Below are 21406 nucleotides of genomic sequence, written 5' to 3' on the forward strand. Positions count from 1 at the left end.
AACACTTGCTTTCTGGCATTTTAATACAAGTAATGTGATAAAAACAATGTTTTATAGTTATTTGTACGGTAAATAGTATGACTTGGGTATGTATAAGGGGTGCGTATGGGTATAAGAGCTCGACGGCAAGATAAACTATATGGGGCTGGTCTCTAAATGTTTCCAGGGCTGCTCTTCATTCCCAGTCCAGCCCTGACCATGGGAAAATATGCATGCAAAATTTAAATGTAGTCATATGTGCAATATCCTCACAGCCAACTAGCTCCATCACTGGAGTTTCAAGTGTTTCCATGAGACCCCAATACCATACATCTCCCTTTCACCAGGCACTGTGCTGTACAGCTGCAATATTGTTGCTTTTACCTGTTTTAACTTTTTTATTCTTTTCCCTCAATGTACTACTTTATATTTCACAATCAAAAGCTTGCAAGCAGGGCCTTCCTTACCTAATGCGTCCACGTGCCTCAGTATGCCAATTCTAGTTTTGTGTGCTTAATAATGTTGTAAAACTACAACAAAAATGCATACATTCATGAATTTATAAATAATAATGATAATCACAAGACGTTAGAATAAAGTCACGTGTACGTCCTCTTGCGGGGGGGGGTGCAGTGGGCGGGTCCCAATCTCCACGGCGTGCTGTGCGTGTAGTGATCAGTGGGATCCTAGCCGTTCTAATCGGAATGGTTCTGCAGGGTGGATTCTGCGCATTGGAGATTGGAAGGAAGAAGAATCATAGTGTGTGTGTTGCGCAATAACCCCCCTCCCTAGCAAGCCGGTGTGGGACTCCCCTGCACAGTGTTGCTGGGAAGTGGTTTGGATCCGGCAGCTGACATAGAAGACCTAGCCTTGTTGTCCCTGCACGGCATTGATCATGCACAGACTCGTCTATCTGCTGATCCCTTGGATCCCCTGGATACATGCTGAAGACAGCGCCATGGAGGAGATCGCCACAGAGAAAGAGGCAGAGGAGAGCCACAGGCAGGACAGCGTGAGCCTGCTGACATTTATCCTACTGCTGACTTTAACCATCCTAACCATCTGGCTATTTAAACACCGCCGGGCACGCTTCCTGCATGAGACTGGGCTGGCTATGATTTATGGTGAGAGAGCAGCGAGGGGTGTCCGTGCAGTGGGCTATAATGTGATTATTACCCGGGGATCTTGGTGATATTAAGAATAATACACTGTGGGATACACTGGCTATGATGTAGATATAAGAATGCTGCAGGGGGAGTGACATGTTGTGGTGACATGCTGAGCTTGCTATAAGGAGACACAAGAGTGTAATTCTACTCCTATTGTTAGAAGAAGGAAGTGGCAGATTTTAGTCTTTTGCTGGACAAGGTCATTTTCTAGCAGCAAGCTATTGTGTTAAGGAGTCCTAAAAGATGCTGCAGCCAGGACATTTTAGGTGCCATTGGATGATGAAGCACAACATTGGGATCTAAAAGTTTATGTAGCATTTGGAGACCTTATCGTATTGACTGGAAGGATTTGGGCTCCATTCTTGCGTGTAGCTGTAGTACTTGCTGAACACAATAGCAGCAATGCAAGTTGTAGGAAGAACTCCTTAGCATTTGGTTTTGTAATTAGGAGATGACTTTAAAGGCAGCTCACCAATCATTTTACTTAATCAGACATATGATATCTTAATTCCTACTACTTTGGTTACTACTACAGTCTGTGGTGTAAAATATGCTGAAGGATGTTTAATGAGGGGCTTGGATAGACTGAGTTCTGCTGTGTGTAAATACATATTTTTGCTTTTTTTTCCCCTTGTTTAAACAAATAACACCGTTATATTTACCCTTGTCATTGTACTTTGTTATTGGAGTGTGCAGAACAGCTGGTTCCACAGGTTATTGATGTGGGTCCATTGTTGTCTGGGAGGTGCAGAAGGTAGTCACTTGACTATGCTAGACAGTCATTTCCACTAGACTTCTGGCACTTAAAATATTCATCAGCTGATCTTATTTCAGATGGATTTTCCGTAAGTGTAGCCTGCCTTGAACTATACTCTCAGCCAGGGACAATAGTCTGGTCTTCCTATGTTCAGCATAATGGTGGTGTGTGTATGTATCTATCTATGTATGTATGTGTGTGTATAATATGGTTGGTGAACTGTCAGGTTAACTTTTCTGGAAAATGACTGATTAATGGGAAATCCTGGCTGCTAACCGCACTCTAGATTTTCTCTTTAGGTGATTGAATGCTGTTCCTAAGATTATAAAAAAAACGTAAGAAGTCATCTGGTAGCTTGTAGGCTTTCCATTATTTTATATACAAAATATAATGAGCAAATATGTAGCAGCTGGTGGGTGCAAGTCTAGCACTACTGGTATGAATGGACCATCATTGGGTATGAGTCCTAAAACAGTGATTAAGGAATTCCTAAGACTCGTACAAATGTTCAGCTGTCTGCGTAACAATAGTATACAAAAAACAAAATACTGTCTGCGCTTCTCACCCTAATAAAGTTGGCAACAAATATATAAACATAAATGAGTGGTTTTGGTTATATGAATTGGCCAAAGCATAATTAAGCTCACCTGCCACGTCAAGGCACACTCTCAATAGGGTGAGAACCTACTCTCACCTCCTACATAGTGGGCACACAAAGCAGTTTATACTGCTACCAAAACCTTATTAATGTGTTAGGGGAGTGCAATTAAACCTCCTCCCATTTAACCCCTGGACAGCAAGATGCAACCAGACTGATGAGGAGCCAACAACCTCAAATATGTGCAAACAGGGAAAAGAAAAAATGTCGGTGCGCTAAGCTAGTCTCAGGCTCAAATAATACAAATGTATAATATGAGGCCTACCAAACAGTGTGAGAATGCTGCAAATACAGTGTGTTGGCTGTACAATGTATACAAAAAACAAAATACTGTCTGCGCTTCTCACCCTAATAAAGTTGGCAACAAATATATAAACATAATATAAATGAGAGGTTTTGGTTATATGAATTGGCCAAAGCATAATTAAGCTCACCCGCCACGTCAGGGCACACTCTCAATAGGGTGAGAACCTGTTGAACCTGCGTAACAATAGTAGGCAGTCAATGGGACGTTTATAAGACAAATATTGCTTCTTTTAATAAAACGGAGTCCAAAGAAATGAATGGCTTGCGTTGCTGATCTTATAAAAAAGCAAGACATAGAGGTCTAGCATATGTTTTTAATATATCTTGTGTTGCACTGCCAACATTCAGAAACTTTTGAACTTAGGATATTATCCAGAAAAAATGGTGTGGAAACGTATAGAGGGATTCTTACCTAGGGCGGCAAGAATGAGGGAGAGACAGAGGACCTGAGGGGAAAAAAAATCCAAACACATAAGCTTGGCCTGGCCTAGGACCCTTACGAGTTGTAATACAAAGAGGTATGAAAGAGGTTTAGTGGGTATGTGGCTTTTATGATGTTTCAGGAGGTTGGCTGGTAGTTAATGGCCTAAGGAATATTGCTTAATCAAAGTGAAGGAATTAATGATTGATTTGCTGGAGCCTTGTCCATGAATCCCCACTGTGACCAAACTGTATTCGTGAAGAGAACAACTCCTATAATCCATTAAATGGAAAATCTATATTTTTCTATTACAGAAATGGTTTATTTGTGTCATCTGGAGTCTCAACAGACCACTAATACAACAACTTACCGTCATTTTTTTTTCTTCTTTCTTTTAGAGCAGGCTGTAAATTGGCATGTCTTATCTGTTCCTCACAGGGAGGTTTGTGTCCTGTTTAATGCCAGATTTTATTGTTAGAATTTTTAGTGACAATATCTTAATAAATTAAATCTTATGAAATCTAGAATTACACTTCATTTTTTAATTGCTATATCTGAAAGGAAATGTAATTTCCAAGCTTAATGAAGGGAACAGAAAGTAGATATGAAATGAGGTAAAAAGTCCCTGCACAGCGATAAGCAGAATTAGTCGCAAATGCACACTTTTATAATCTTTCATGCATAATAAAAATTGGCTCACTCTCTGTGGCCTCGTAGCGTGTCACGAAATCATGTGTCTCTTCGCAATCTGTGTGAAAATGATAATGCTGAGTATTATCAAGCCTCCGCTCTACCACTGGTTTTATATTTGTTCTGAATTTACATATAATCACCAAAATAGCCCTTTTCATATTCTCTGTTACATTGTAGCTCTGTTACATTGTAGCTCTGTGGTGTGATGCATCCGATAACGCATAGTAATAATTGTCAGCAGCCCAGAGTTAAAGGGGCTCTGGTATTAAATGTGTGACACTTGGATGTAAAGTGTATTGGGGTTTTTTTTCGCTCAGCTTGTAACATATCCTGTTGGATGCCTCAGGTCCTGTTGCAAAGTGTCCTGGTTTTTGCAGGACAGTCTCTGGTTTCACAGGACAGTGATGGCTTTTAAGCACTGTCCTGTTTTTGCTGGCAATGGGGATCATGGGATGGTTGTGGAGATCCTCTGACTTCCCAGTGAGCTGTAAAATCAATGTAGTATTGCAACTTCTACATGGCCACCTCATGACATTCCGAGGAGGCCACATAGAAGCTGAGTGCTGCAAGGTGGTTCTTCAGGTATGGTAGCCATGTGGTCCTTCTTGGCTTTAGTCTTGGTCACTCCCTGCTACTAGCTGCTCCCCCTGACACAATTGGTCCAATTTGGATTTATACCACATATGTGTCATAGTTAAACAGTAAAATTGAATAATGCATCTTACACTATCAATGGAACAAAGTATATTTACTAACCCGGGAGAATGCAAGCGAACTGAATTATCTGATTTCACTGCACTCTATGAGCCAGTCCCTGATGGTTTTTCTAGTTAGACAGTGTATATGCAGTAGCGTACCTAGCGGGGGGCGGGGGGGCGGTCCGCACCGGGTTCCGTTCATCAGGGGGGTGCCAACTTACCGGCACCGGGCACCCCTCCAGAGACGGACAGTAATGGAGGAGCGATCTGCGCGGCAATAGCTGCTGTGTGCCGGGGTTTGTTGTCAGATCCCGGCGCACAACACTGATGCTGCGCCCACCGCTGTCCGTGCCCTCTGAACCGGAAGAAGACAGAAGAACTGAAGAAGAGGAGCGAAGAGGAGGAAAAGGAGCTGTAAGGAGAAAAGAGGAAAGGTAGGAAAGCATTCAGTGGGAGTGACAGTGAGAGTGGACCGGTATATGTGTGGACCGGTATATGTGTGGACCGGTATATGTGTGGATTGGTATGTGTGTGAGATTGATGGGTGTTGTGCTGTACCATTTCCAATGTATTTTTCATTATATAATTATGCTCTAAAGTACATCATAACTCCCATCACTCTATACTGTTCCATATAATGGCAGAGCTGGGAGACAGAGGCCTTGCACCCCCACCGCAGGACTCCTGAAAGGTAAGTGAACTTCAAAGAGGGAGGGGGTAGATAGGGAGAAGGGAGTGAGGGCAATCATACTCCTATCATACCAAGTCTGCGAATATGGGTATGCCTGGGCATGATAGGAATGTGATTGCTGTTAACAGTCATATATATATATATATATATATATATATATATATATATATATATATTTGTGACGGAAGCCTCCATCACTGGGACCACTGGAGAAGCCTGACTGCCAGCCTCCTCCCTATTGACTATGGGCCCTGGGTTTGTAAAGGCTTCTGTGGCTACCCCCAGCAGTATCATCTCATCACTGGCTGAGGGGATTATCTCCAGCAGACGGCTAGGATCTGCCACCAGGGAGTGACCACCATTCTTTTAGTAATGTTGTATAAATCAGTCTCCCCCCTATTGTATTGTTAATCTCGTTACTGCCCCTGTTGTCTCTGTGAGGCAGATTAAGGGGGCGGTTTGTGTCCCAATATCTTCTTTTATGTTAATATGTGTTTTGCTGGATATATCCAGCTCTGTGTGTGAGAAATAAATTGGTCTTCGTTTGGTTTTACCCTACACTGAGTCTCGGCTAGTGACTGGGGAACCGGGGAAAGTGTGGTGTCCCAGGCTAAGGGAGCACAAGACAGCGGAGGTAGTCGGTCGGACTAGCCAGCTCCGTGACATACATATATATATATATATATATATATATATATATATATATATATATATATAAATATTAGGGCTGCAACTAACGATTATTTTCATAATCTATTAGTTGGCCGATTATTTTTTCGATTAATCGGATAAAAAAAATAAAATTTTTCATTTATTTTAAATTATTTAATAAAGTAACATAGGATGTTAAAAACAAACGGCAGAATAAATTTTTTTTCTTGTTTTTATTTCCCCAACCTGCCCCCCAGTTATGCATATTTGAGCCCAGGCTTGCCACACTGCCCTCCCCGACATGCCACACTGCCCTCCCCACATATGCCTTATATACCCTATATGCCTTATACCCCCAGATATGTCACTCCGTCCTCCCCAGGTATGCCGTATACCCCCCTGATATGCCATAGTGCCCTCATAGGATTTGCAGACTCGTTCACAGACACAATACTTTTATAAATAAATACAGGATTAATCTTCACTGCCCCCAGGATTTAGATTCCCCTCAGTTTGCCCCCCTTTACCTCTAACTGCACCTTAAGTTAACTTTATTAAATTAAATTAACCCTCAGTCCTCAGCATTAAATTAATCCTGAAGAGAAGACCCCATTAACCAAAACTGCCCTAAATTAACCCTGAAGACCCCATCAACCACAACTGCCCCTAAATTAACCCATTAACTATAACTGCCCCTAAATTAACCCTAAACACCCCATTAACTATAACTGCCCCTAAATTAACCCTAAACACCCCATTAACAATAACTGCCCCTAAGTTAACCCTAAACACCCCATTAACAATAACTGCCCCTAAGTTAGCCCCAAACACCCCATTAACTATACCTGCCCCTAAGTTAACCCTAAACACCCCATTAACTATACCTGCCCCTAAGTTAACCCTTTCTTCCTCCCTGTCCCTCCCTGTAGTCACTGCCGATTGGCCCCGCCCCTTTCTTTCTCCAGCAGCGATTGCAGGGAGGGACTGGAAAAAGGAAGTGGGCGGGCCAATCGGCAGTGACTGCAGGGAGGAACTGTAAGTAGCAACTTCTGCTGTGACTCCTGTGAGTCACACTAACGGATTATAACACGAGGGGTATTTTTCAGAGCATTTGCTCTGAAAAAACCCTCATTTTATAATCGATAAAAATCGATTCAGCTAATCGATTTTATCGATTAGTTGTTGCAGCCCTAATATATATATATATTTATTTTTATGGTGGGGGGGGGTCATATTCGGTTTCGGCCAGGTAAATGCTGCATTTTCGGTTTCAGTCCAGAATTTGTTTCGGTGCATCCCTAAGCCAGACAATGAAGTGGTAGTCCTACACCACATCAATGTTTGGCTTAGTATATAGTGATAGGAGTTATGCTGCACTATTGTCAATGTCTGGCTCAATGTATAGTGATAGGGATTACGCTGTACCACCATCAATGTGTGCCTCAGTATATAGTGATAGGTGTTATGCTGTACCACCTTCAGTGTCTGCGCCGGTATATAACGGTAGAAGCTATGCAGTTTTAAAGTGTGTGTGTGTGTGTGGGGGGGGTGCCACATACATGATCCGCCCCAGGTGCCAAATACTCTAGGTACGCCCCTGTGTATATGTACAGTAAAGTAAGGGTGGTGATGTTGGTTCATTAATGAACCATTATTTTAAAAGAATAGCAATGCTAAAAAAAAATTAAATTAGCTGACTAAGTCGATTTTAGGTCAGTAGATCTCAATAATTATCCCAGCAAAACACAAGTGGCACGACAGCCTACTAAACAACCTTTAGATACTTGTGTGAACACTTGATGAACACTATAAATTTCGGGTAGGGAGGCATCAAAATATCGTTCTAAAAATGTATTTATTTATTTTTTGCAGATAACTCTGACACCCAGTGTTGGTCATGTACAGTTTCACTCCCACCCCAATTCTGATGCACTCTCCACTAGAATAAGCCATTTTGTCCAGCATGCTTTTTATTAAATAACAAACTCACACTTTACAGAGTGATCAGAAATGATCTGAAAACTGTATGTCCCTGGAAGAAAATGGCTGAGAGTCCTTCCAGTTTATTGAAGCATGTCAGCAGCTTCTAGGAATTGAAATGCTTATTTGATCATACCATTGTGTTTTAGAATATGTTCATCATTTTTATCATTTCTATTATGTCTAGTATAACGCTGCCCAATTGTCGTCTGTTTCTTTTTCCTTTTCTTATGCAGCCGTTTCAGACCAAGGATTTTGTGGGTTATTATTAGAATTAGCTAACAAGGGTCTCCCCGTAAATGCGGATCCAAAATCGATTTTATGTCTTTTTGTAGTTCTCGGAGGCTTTTGCTTATTGTCCTTTGAAGCGCCCTTGGAATGTAATAGCTTAGTGCTCTAGGGTTTTGCTGAACCTATGAACCGAGCAGAATACACGTCATGGGAAAGAGAGATTTAATAATGCTAAGCTGGAAAAACAGCACTGCCTGCAGCTGATTGGTCTGTAGATGTGCTTTAAAGTTATGAAACAATGCGGCAAAACATGGACATGTAAATATGAATACATGCAATGGATTTATGGAATGGTGGAGAGAGAGGGAGATGTGGAAACCATTGTGCTTAAAGGGACACTCCTGTATCCCTGACAGTCACTAAAGCACCGTAAAGGGAACGTTTAATGTCCCAGGAAGCAAAGCTGGTCTGGAGGATGACATCATCGTGGCCTACAGCTGTATATGCGTGGCCACATGCAACTTTTTGTTGTTTGCCTAGCATGCCTATCCAGCCGCTGTCGGGTGAGTATGAGGTGATGTCACCCAGATGATTGGGCCTGCCAAGTTGCTATTGCAAGAAACAATTCATGATAAAGTTGCTCCCAGCTTCTTATGTGGTCTGATGATTTGTGCCACTGATTGGCTAATAAAAGCAGCCAATCAGTGGCAGGAAAGCACTCCTATGCAATTCGAACTAAGCACCGCTCCATAGGTTTTTATGTCTGGAGGGGTCTTCATATGCATTATGACCATTGACGTGTAGTGATCTTAAGTCAGGAAAATATACCTAACTACAGATATAACTGAGATATTTATCCAGGGATATATTAATGCATGTTTTTTTTATTAGAAGAAGCTTTATTTTTTTTTTCTTTAAATATATTTAGTTTCCTTTGCTGTTATTAATGCACTTCAACTTTTTTTTTTTTATCAATTCCGTTTATTGCAAAGAGAACCACAACGGTAAACGGTCACAAAATGAGTGAACATACGAGGAACACAGGTACAGACATACCCAGATATACAAAACATGATTTGAAACCACAGCAGAATGCCATAGGCAAATAGGCATGCAATACAAAGTACCCGTAACCTTAACGATAGAATGACACCAGGTAAGTAGCACAATATGCGGTTCAATTGAGAAAGCAAGAGCAGTGTATGCAAAGGCCTATGAGAATCGAGTAGGTACTGGCAATTTGCGAGCGCACACCGCCTCAGCGCGTAAAACCACAGAATGTGAGGCATTAATCAGAACAAACAAACGACAAAACGTGAGCGGCATCGACAATAATGACAAAAATGAAAGGAAAAAATCGAAAACAATAAGGGGTAAGTAATCAAAGGTGCGGGAGAGTGGGCATATGCAGAGTAGGGAGAGCAGAACACTCAGAGAGACGGCGGGGCATCCACACCCACTATGGCAGGGAACCTCGGAGACAGGAGGAAGGTCTTCCAATGAAACCAGCGCAGTTCATGCTTATGCGACAAGCCCTTAGAAGCCATAACCAGGGACTCCATCTGACAAAGAAAGTTAACCTTCTGCACCCACAGCCTAATCGGAGGTGTGGAATGTGATCTCCAGAGCTGAGGGCCAGAGCTGAGGGCATCAGGGCCCTGGCTGCGTTCAAAAAGTGTAGGGTCAAGGAACGCTTATAGCGACCAATCGGAATGGGAGGGGCCTGTAAGAGAACCAGCTGAGGCGTCAACTGGTAATCCGGGTCACAAACCTCTTTAATAATCGCAAACACCACAGACCAGAACGGGCGTACCCGGGGACAGTCCCACCAAATGTGAACATAGGAACCCGCAGACGACTCGCAGCGCCAGCACAACGCAGAAACCTGAGGCAAGAACTTATGGAGTTCCACAGGGACCCTATACCACCTGGTGAGTATCTTAAACGCCAGTTCTTGCGTCTTACTAGAAATGGACCCCTTGTGTGTAAGGTAAGCAATGTTGCCCCACTCCTGATCCGAAAACCGAAGCCCCAACTCGCCCTCCCAGAAGCTATAGTAATACGGTTTGGTCTTACAAGTGGTGTCCAGCAGGGCAGCATACAAAAGAGACAAAAGATGAGGGGTCTCCTTGCCAACATCACACAGAGATTCAAAGGTCGTGAGAGGACGCAGCACCCGGGGATCGCGGAGCAAGCCTGAAACAAAATGCCTAAGTTGGACATAAAAAAAATTAAAGTGCTTAGGAACAGGACGGAGTTTGCAAAGGTCAAGGAGCGGGCGCAAAGAGGAACCCGCGAGGACATGATGCAGCCGGAGTACAGACGACCCGGCAGGCAGCAATGCCCCCAGGTGTGCCAGAGACAAACCCGGGACAAAAGCCGGGTTATGCGAGACAGGCGTGAGGGGACCAGGATGAGTAAGGAGATGACCCCTGGATAGGACTCTCTTAAGAACCCTCAAGGTAGGTGAGACGGTAGGGTGACGTGGGATATGCAGGTGGCGAGATGGCTCAGGAACCCAAGGGACAACCGAGATATGTTGGGCAAAAATCGAATGCTCCATAACAACCCAGAGTTTAGGCGCAAAGATGGACCACTCTACAAGCCGCCGGAGATGGGAGGCCATCCAATAAAGCTCGATGTTAGGGAGCCCCACACCACCCGACAACTTCGGTCTAGTCAAATGAGAATAAGAGAGCCTAGGGGCCTTACCCCTCCAAACATAACCAGTAAAAAGCCTCTGGCAGGCCCTAAAGAACGACCTCGGCAAGAAAATGGGGAGGGACTGGATGGGATAGAGTAACCTAGGGAGGACATTCATTTTAAGGACCCCCATTCGACCAAACCAGGAGAGATGGGGGAACGACCATCTCCTCAGATCAAAATCAATGGAGCGGAGGAGTCTGATGAAATTAAGAGAGGCGAGGTCAGAAAGGTCAGGGGAAAAAAGAAGACCAAGATATTTAATATGATCGGAACGCCAATGAAAGGGGAAGGAAGCAGAACAGCGGACACGGAGCGATTCGTCTACATTAAGACCCAGGACGTCTGACTTTTGAAGGTTTATCTTATAATTAGAAAGGGTCTGGAATGCGCGCAATTCAGCAAGCAGGTGAGAAATGGACAGAAGTGGATCTTGTATGAAGCAGAGCACGTCATCTGCATAGGCCAGAACTTTATGATCAACGCCCCCTATCCGCAAGCCCAAGATATTGGGGTTAAGACGTATAGCAGTAAGCAACGGTTCCATGGACAAAATAAACAATAAAGGGGAGAGGGGGCATCCCTGACGGGTGCCATTCGACAGGGCGACCCGGCCCGAAAGGACACCATTCACTCTAACCTGGGCCGACGGATTGGTGTACAGGGACCCAACGAGGGACAAGTAAACGGGACCCAGACCCACCTTAGCCAGCACCGCAAATAGGAAGGGCCAGGCCACCCTGTCAAAGGCCTTTTCCGCGTCCATAGATAGCAAAACAGAGGGAGTTTTATGGTATTGAGAGTACGCCATGAGATTAAGTAGACGAATCGTATTATCCCGTGCCTCCCTGCCAGGAACAAAGCCCACCTGGTCAAGGTGGACAAGGGAGGGAATCAGAGGCTGGAGCCGGAGCGCAAGTATCTTGGCCAGCAGCTTCAGATCAGTTTTTATGAGCGAAATTGGCCGATAGCTGCCACAACATTCATTATCCCTACCAGGCTTGGGGACCACAGTGATCACAGCAGTGTTGGAAGAAGGGTGTAAAGGGGATCCATCAGACAGAACCCCAAAGAGCTTCAACAAATGCGGGCCTAATACAGGGAAGAATGTGCGGTAATAGACCGGGGAGAAACCATCCGGCCCCGGGCATTTGCCCCGCGGCAGGAGCTTCAGGGCCTGATCCACCTCCTCCAAGGTAATAGGGGCGTCCAATGCCGCCCTATCGTCTCCGGAAATACGGAGCCTCTGATATTTGGATAAGTATGTATCTATGGCATCACGAACGGAGCTGTCCGAAGAGGATGGCAGGTTATACAACTTTTGATAAAAGGATCGAAAACATTGAGCGATTCGCTCAGAATGGTAGTGGAGGGTCCCCTGCGCGTCACGGATTTTAGGTATATACGTGGCCGAGCGTTTATGTCGAAGAGTCCCTGGCCAGGGACTTACCGGGCTTATCCCCTAGCTCAAAAAAGTGCTTCCTCAGAAGCAGGAAGTTACGCTTAACTTTATCATTTAAAAGGGTAGCCAGGTGGTCGCGAAGTGCCTGCAATTGGAGAAGGAGAGCATCATCCCCAGTGCGCTTATGGCGCAGCTCCAATTGGGCAATACGTTGGTTAAGACTTAAAATAGAAGCCAATTCCAACCTCTTGTACCGAGAACCCAATTTGATCAGGTGGCCCCGAATGACCGCTTTATGGGCCTCCCACACAGTAGGGAAGGGGGTGTCAGGGGAGATGTTTTCCTGAAAGTAGGCACGAAGATGACCGGACAGGTCCGCAACATCCTGAGGATGCCCCAGAAGATTGTCATTCAGGCACCACGACCAAAGTCTCGTAGGCAGGCTGGGGAGGGAGAGGGAAAGACAGACAGGGGCATGATCACTTAAGGATTGGATACCAATGTCTGTCTTAAAAAGAAGGGACAGGTGATGGTGGGAAAGAAAAAACATATCAATTCTGGTGTAGCGTTTATGTAGAGCAGAAAAGTAAGTATAATCACGATCCCGGGGATGCTGCGCCCTCCACACGTCCACCAACTGGCCAAGGTGCAAATGCCTCTTAACCTTATTAATGCTAGAAAAGGAAATGTGAGAAGTCGAGGCAGAGCAATCCATGGCAGGATTTAGGACCATATTGAAGTCTCCCCCCAGGACGGTGAGGCCCTCCTGAAAGGAAGACAACTTAGTTAAAACTTGCACTATGAACGCAGCTTGATTCTGGTTTGGGGCATAGAGGTTAGCCAAGGTGACCTTTTGTTGACCAATAAAACATTTAATAAACAGACAGCGTCCCTCAGGGTCCCGCCATACCTCCAGCTCCTTAAAGGGAATGTCTTTGTGAATCAAGATAGCGACTCCTTTAGTTTTGGAGTCCGGACTACTGGCGAAGTAGACCGAGTGGAAATATCTATCAGACAACTTAAACTGTTTGGAGGCCAGAAAATGCGTTTCTTGAATGTAAGCAATCTTAGTTTTCAGGGAGCGTAAAACATATAACAATTTGGAACGCTGCTGCGGCTTATTGAGCCCCCTAACATTGAGAGAAGTAAAACGGATCAACTCAGGAGACATGGAGAGAATGGCAGGGACCCCTCAGTAATGACGTCGACACCGCACAACAACAAAAAAAAAGTGAGGAGAAAACAGAAACAAAATAACAAATAACCAAACCAAGACGAAGCAATCGTCAAATGCAATCGCATTGAAGAATGAGCCAGTAGATCGAAAAGACGATCCAAAACCAGGACCACCAGGCAAGACGCCCGGGGACGGCAGGCTCCGGCAGGGCAGCAACGGCCAACAAACAAACCAAGAGTAATCATAATAAATAAAAAAAAAACAATACACATTCAGAGCAGATACCCTCATGAAAATATAATAGGAGGTTAGGAGAACCACCGACCAGGGGAACCGAGGAGAAAAAAAAAAAATTGTAGCGTAGTGTGGTGCGAGTAGAGTACTGCAACCGCCAGTAGGGGGCAGTACATGCGTGACGGAAGCTTGAGGGACCAGAAATATGGCCCAAGGGCACTAAAGTGTATAGGGAGACATAAGTACAACAGAACACAATCATGTAAACAAAGCAAGAGAAAGGAATAAAATAAAAAGGTAAACAAAACAAATACAAATCAAATAAATAAAAAGAAGAGGGCACCAATACAGGGAGGACAAAGACCTCCACGGCAACATGAGACGCAACCTACCCCCACAGGGGTGCAGTATCAAGAGCTAAACGGGCGAAACGGATACGGGACGAGACGGAAAAGCAAAACGTCGGAATAAGGTAAGTCAATAGAAATAATAATAGAAAAACGAAGCGACGCGGAGATAGTCCAAGTCCCGGCAACACCGACAGCAACGAGGCAGAAAACCAACAGAGAGAACTGGAAGCCTCTCCAAAGGAACGATGAAGAAGAGGTCCTTCAAGCCGGTGACGGAGCCTTCTGATGGCGCTGACGCTTACGGCGCTGGGGGCCCGGAGTCCAGGCCCGGGCAGGATCCGACAAGCGCGGTGGTGCTGAAAAGCTGTACTCCCAATCCTCTACCTGCACCTGAGGGAGGTCCAGACGATCAAGAAAGTCCGGCACATCGGACGCCCGCCGAATGGAGAAGGTACGGCCATCCCTCCGAACCAGCAGAGCCGCAGGAAAACCCCACTGATAGGGAGTCGCCGAGCGACGGAGCAGGTCAGTAACCGGGCGTAAATGACGCCGAAACTGCAGCGTTTGCGGTGAGAGGTCAGGAAAGAGCAAGATTTTATGGCCTTCCCAGGAGACGGAATTCGTTGGCCGATAGCGTGCCAAGATGGATTCCTTGACAGGGAAGTCATGCAGTCGGCAAATGATGTCACGAGGCGGTTGTGTATCATCCGATCGCGGGCGAAGGGCCCTGTGAGCCCGGTCAAATTTGATATCAGCGTCCAACGGACGTTGCAGTAGGGTGTTAAAAATCTTACGCAGAGTGGGAATAATGTCAGGTAGCTCCACAGTCTCAGGGACACCCCGCACTCTCAAATTATTTCTGCGGCCTCTATTGTCTATGTCGTCGAGGCGTCGAGTAAGACCAACAATAGTACTCGCCTGATCCTGGAGCTGGGCAGATAGAAGATCGACAGTGGAGGAGATCTTGGTTGTGTCCGTTTCAAGCGTGGCCACCCGGTCGCCAATGTGCTTCACATCTGACCTGATCTCAGTGAGCACATCGTGAATACCACGTGTCGCACGGTCGACGACCTCCATAAGATCTGCTTTCGACGGCAGGTGTTTAAGAGCCTCTTGCCAAGGTGAGTCCAGAGGAGGGGTAGAACGGTCCCCGGGTGGAAGAGCCGGACCGATGTCCTCTGATACGCCACTCTGCGGGCTACCGGGAGCGGAGAGAGGCCTAGGGAACGAGTCCCGCGAGTCTTGGTCGACGGCCCCTTGAAAATAGGAGCGCACCGAGGTGAGTGGTTGCTTGTCCTTAGCCCCCTGCGACCTCGGCGTTGCCGCGGACCTGTTAGGCTTGCCCATCCTCAATTAAATGACCTGAACGGTGGGATTATAAAGTGAGGGTACACGGAGCTCACAACTCACGCGTCCATCTTGGAGCTCAGTTGGCCACGCCCCCCCAATGCACTTCAACTTTTAACACACACATGGAAGTGAACCAAAACCAAATTAAATATGTATAATTAAGATAACCAAACAACTTGGGCTGGCGTGGGTTTAATGCAACCCTGCTTCATACCGTATATCTTTGCTTGCTTGCTTGTTTGTTTGTATGTGTATAATTATGGAATGTGTGTGTGTGTGTATATATATGTAAATGTGTGTGTGAGTAGAGTTTCATGTCTTATTCTCCTCCTTCTAGAAAGCTACATTGCTATTATCTTGGTGTTAGCTGAGGGTGATGGAATTACATCGACTGTAGCCACATGATTCAGTTTTAGAGCAACAGCTTATACAAATAAAAATGTCTACACGCAAAAGGATCTGCAAATTGAGATAAACGTGCCAGTTAGCTTAACTGCTAATACATAACAAAACCCTTACAATGGCGAGGTAGAAAAAAAATGGTGTGGAATGCAGATACTGAGAACAGGAAATTGATGGCTTCCACTTATGGTCTATAGGTGAAACTTGAAAACAATTGGAAACATCACCAAATGTTTGCTCACCTAAATGCTTGTATTTGATTATTTTCCTGTCATATAGTGTCAGTACCACGGGGTGTCGCTCTTCCTAGGGACAAGGACCTAGAATTGAAGAGGTTAAGATTACCTCCTAACCCCTCCCACTCCTCCCCTATAAGAGCCCCGGTTGCCCAAATACCTCCAGTTCTTCCTTGTCCCTTGTCAGGGACGGACCTTTCTTTCGTTCTTCTTTGGTGGGACACACGGGTTGTTTCCAGGCGGATCCCTCCGATTGCTCCCCGGGCGGTGAGCAGAGCGAGGCGTACCGTCTGCATCGGCGGACGTTACGGAGCTGCATAGACGCCATGCTTTTATGCCGGCGAAATTTGGAGCATGCGCACAGCGGTGGAACGCACGCCAGAGGGCGCTGCGTTCCACCAAGAGTACTGAGCTCGCTACTGAGCATGCGTGAAGCAGTTCTCTTGTTCAGGGCGCGAAAACTAAATTGTTTTCGCATATATAATGGCTGTGCTGCCCAGTCTGACAGCAGAGGAGCTTGTCAGCACTGGTTTTTCCGTGTCACTAGCCCCCCCACACGGATTGAGGAGTTGTAAGGTAGGATTTGGTTAATCTTAACCCTTCAAATCCTCTGCCCTGTATTTTCTAAAAAAAAAAATCTTTTTTTTTTTTCTTTTATATTATTAGATGTCTGGTCCGGTTTCACCAGATAAGCCGGATAAGGAGAAATCTATTACACCTGCTCCAAAAAAGGCTGTTGTTAAGACTAAACACTTATCGTGCACTGAATGTGCCAGTCTTTTGCCGGATGGTTGTAAAAAGAAATATTGCAATGCCTGCTCCGCTGAGAGTTTGGCAAAAGAGAAACAAAAAGACATGCAGTTTTTCTTAGGTTGGTTCCAGGACAACCTGGCACAAATGTTTGAAACGTTTAAGGCAGCAGCAGTTAATCCTGTGGAACCCGTAAGGTTTAAATCCCACAAACGTAAAAGGGCATCAGCTTCCCCTCATTCTGATTGGTCCTCTGGAGAGGTCTCTAGTTCGTCGTATTCGGCTTCATCTAGCGAAGAGTCAGAGGATGAGACCAATTTTCCTCCGCAGGAACTTCGGAAATTTGTTAAGGAGGTCTCACGGCTTTTTCAAAATGCAGACCTGTCGGCACACCCTAAGGGGTTGCCTATGTTACCTAAAATGCAGAATCTCATGTATAGAGAATGGAATAATCCAGGCAAAAGAGCCTTTATCTCTAAGCACTTTAAGCAGCTTTTTCACCTTCAGGGTGATGAGAAATGGGAAGATAGCCCAGCTTTCTAAGTGTACTACCATTCCCATTAGTGAAGTGGCTGGTCTCAAAGACCCTATGGATAAGATGGCAGAAACGTCCTGTAGACGGGTGTTCCAGTCATCTGGTTTCCAGTGCAAAGTGGTGCTATCTAGCGCATCTGTGGCTAAAGCTCAAGGTATCTGGTTGCAGTCCTTAGAAGGCAGTCTGTCAGACTCTATGGATGAAGGTTTGTCTAAACTATTTAAAAATCTTAGACTGGCTAATAGCTTCCTGGTGGAAGCTGCCGAAGAGAGCCTTAAACTCTCGGCCTGTAACATGGGTTTGTCTTCCGTGGCTAGAAGAGCCTTATGGCTACGTTCTTGGGCGGCAGATACTGCTTCCAAATCGACATTATGCGATTTACCCTTTGAAAGAACCAAACTATTCGGTTTGAGGAACTGATCAGACACATGTCAGATACTAAAAAGGCACTTCCTCAGGGTAGGAAAAGCAGATGGAACAAAAGATACCAGTATAGACCTTCCAGGTCTTTTCAACCAGTGTTCAAGGCACAAACTTTTCGTAAACAACACGAGAGGAAGTTTCAGGAACATCCTAAGAAACCAGAGGTCAGGAAGTTCTGATGGTGTTGGAGGTCGTTTGCAATGGTTCCTACCAAAATGGAGACAAACCACAAACAACTCCTGGGTCCTCAGGATCATTGCGGACGGGTACAGGATACATTTTTTCAGGATTCCACGTCCTCTGTTCCTGATTTCGTTTTACCCTTCTCAAGTGAAGAACTCAGCACTGTTTGCCGAAAGCCTTACCCTTCTCAAAAAAGGTGTCATAGAGCCTGTTCCAAAGAATCAGGAGTTTCAGGGAGTCTATTCTCATCTCTTCCTGGTCTCAAAACCGGATGGGTCCTTCCGTCCTATTTTAGATCTAAAGAGAGTTACCGTCACTTCAGAATGGAATCCATTCTCACGGTTACCCACCTGTTAAGACAAGGGGACTTTATGGTTACACTAGACCTAAAAGATGCTTATCTCCATGTGCCAATCGCTACAGCTTCCAGGAAGTATCTCAGATTTGCCATAATAGTCGGGACAAGAGTTTGACATTTTCAGTTCACTTCTCTCCCTTTTGGCCTGTCGTCAGCTCCACGGATTTTCACAAAACTTTTAACCCCTATTGCAGCAGCTTTGCGGAAAGAGGGAGTCACAGTCGTCCCTTATCTGGACGATTGGCTTCTGAAAGCAAGTTCTTCTCAGGAGCTCCTGGCACATCTCAGGTTTACGACCCAATGCTTGGAGGAACACGGCTGGATCATAAACCACAAAAAATCCAACCTTATTCCAACCACGAGGATCCAGTTTCTGGGACTCATAGTGGATAGTGGACCTCTGCCACGCCAGTGGGTCACTCTCACCACGGATGCCTCCAAAGTAGGCTGGGGAGCTCATTTGAACGGCCTCTGCAGTAAGGGCAGCTGGTCCTTAATCGATCAGACCCAATCGTCAAACTTTCGAGAACTAAAAGCTGTGCTTCTGGCGCTCAAGGCATTCGGTCCAAGATTACGGGGGACAGCTGTGCGAATTCAGTCCGACAGTGCCACCACAGTCTCATACATAAACAGGCAGGGTGGCACCCGAATTCCAAAGCTCCAGGACCTGTCAGACGAACTCATGCTCTGGGCCCAAAGGAATCTAGAGGATTTAGCAGCCACACATATCAGAGTGTCTGGCAGACGGTCTGGCAGACGATCTCAGCAGATCTCGTTGCTCCCAAGCAAACTGGTCCCTGGACAAGAGCATCTTCTCTCTCCTGGTTCAAAAGTTGGGCCTGCCAGAAATAGATCAACCAGACAAAACAGCAAATTACCAATTTTCGCCTCCCTTTACAGGCAGGACAATCCTCTCCTGTTAGACGGAATGTCGGTGGTTTGGTCATTCAAGATGGCTTATGTGTTTCCTCCAGTGGCCATGATTCCTCGAATCCTCCTCAAGATTCGGGTAGACAAAGCCAGGGTTTTAGCTATTCTCCCTTATTGGCCAAATCGAAGTTGGTTTTCGGAGCTGCTCAGTATGGCGATTTCAGTGTGGGAACTACCAGTGTCTTCCCGTCTTCTAGAAAACAAGAACCTTTCCAGGGATGTTCTTCTAAAATTCAGATTGACGGCTTGGCTGCTGCAAGGATGATCCTCCAGGGCAGAGGCCTTTCCAGTTCTATGACAGAGGTCCTCCTGAATTCAGTACGAAGATCTATGTCTACTATTTATCTACGAGTCTGGAATAAATTCCTTCACTGGTGTGTCACAAAAGGTTTGGATTTTTCCTCGCCCTCAACAAGTTCCATTCTGGACTTTTTGCAGGAGGGTTTTTCAGCGGGTCTCACTGTCTCGACCCTTAAAGGACAAATTTCAGCCCTCAATTGAGTCATTTTCTCCTGTCTGAATTGGCTTCACAAGTTCTTATCAGACGTTTCTTTAAGGCAGTCACCATCCAACGTCCACCCAGACGTTCGCATTTTCCCTCCTGGGATTTGACCTTGGTCCTTCAAGCACTTTGCTCCGAACTGTTCGAACCCTTGGAAGACGTGTCTCTCGAGTTTTTATCTCTCAAGACGGCATTTTACGATTTTTCACCAAGATAAAGTCGTTTTGTACATTAAACCTTCTTTTTTGCCCAAGGTCATCTCTGAATTTAATATCAATCAGCCGTTAATTTTACCCTCCTTCTTCCCGTCACCGGCTACTCCAGAGGAAACGCTCTGGCACACTCTAGACGTCCGCAGAGCTCTACGGATTTATATAGACCGCACTGCTCCTTTCCGCTCTATGGATCAATTGTTTAATTATTTTGGTAAATCTGCAGGCCATGCGGCCTCCAAGCACACGATATCTCGTTGGCTGACGGAAACTATTCGCTTAACCTACACTCTCAGCGGTCAGGTTCTTTCATCTCGCATTACTGCTCACTCCATCAGAGCTATGGCCACGTCCTGGGCTGAAAGGTCTTCTGCATCCCCGGAAGAAATATGCAAAGCAGCCACTTGGTCTTCATTTCACACATTTGTCAAGCATTACCGGCTAGACATCTTCTCCTCCTCTGATGCTGATTTCGGGCGTAAGGTGCTCCAGTCGGTTACCTCGTGACTATATTCCCCACCCAAAAGGGGCATCTTGCTATATCCCCGTGGTACTGACACTATATGACAGGAAAAATAGAAATTTTACTCACTGTAAATTCTTTTTTCCTTAGTATAGTGTCAGTACATATATCCCTCCCTGTACGTTTTTGTATTAAAATTATTTTTGCAAGCTATCTTGTGTTCTTGGTATTTTCTGGAGGTATTTGGGCAACCGGGGCTCTTATAGGGGAGGAGTAGGAGGGGTTAGAACGTAATCTTAACCTCTTCAATTCTAGGTCCTTGTCCCTAGGAAGAGCGACACCCCGTGGTACTGACACTATACTAAGGAAAAAAGAATTTACGGTGAGTAAAATTTCTATTTTTTTAAATTTCAATGTTGCGTGCTACAATTGTTACTGAGTATACCTGTTTCAAAAACCAGTTGCGCTATCTCTACAGTTTGATGCTTGGTCTTTTTTGTTTGTTTGTCAAATAGTAGCAAAGTTTTTGAATTCTTTCACAGGCCAATTTATCAGTGTGTCGCAGTTCTGTCTAGATAACATGAGAGAGCACAGTATTCTTTATTTTTTATGGCTGAGCAATTAACTGTACATAAGAGGTGAATAACTAGACAATATTAGATATAATCACCATTATACAATGTTTCAAACCTTCTTTAGAACTCATTCATTTCCAGCTTTCTGAAATCTTGTAAAATCTCACACATTTTCATATCTTCATATGTTAGGAATACCAGCTATGTACTAGGCAATTGATATTCACTACATCACAGAATACAAAACAGGAGTTCAGAGTGATTAGAAAAATGCCATTTTCAGAAGTTCAGTTGTATAAAGTGTATATTGTTTTGCAAGCAGTGTTATTAAGGTATGTTAAGGACCTCCTGTTGAGGTCTGTTAGGAAAGCAATATGGCTGCTTCCC

General features: G+C 45.0%; 1 protein-coding gene across 1 annotated transcript in view; it reads left to right on the forward strand.

Moving 5' to 3' along the window:
* Positions 1–937: 937 nt before the first annotated feature.
* Positions 938–21406, forward strand: part of LOC149276577 (sodium/hydrogen exchanger 7-like) — a 52732-nt gene continuing 32263 nt past the window's right edge. The window contains exon 1 of the mRNA XM_089503512.1: positions 938–1103. Within this exon, the coding sequence (XP_089359638.1) occupies positions 938–1103 (166 nt within the window). The remainder of the gene's footprint in view (positions 1104–21406) is intronic.

This window comes from Sceloporus occidentalis, unplaced genomic scaffold (assembly GCF_023333645.1).
Source record: "Sceloporus occidentalis isolate IW3139 unplaced genomic scaffold, rSceOcc1.0.p SCAF_234, whole genome shotgun sequence".
NCBI lineage: Eukaryota > Metazoa > Chordata > Lepidosauria > Squamata > Phrynosomatidae > Sceloporus > Sceloporus occidentalis.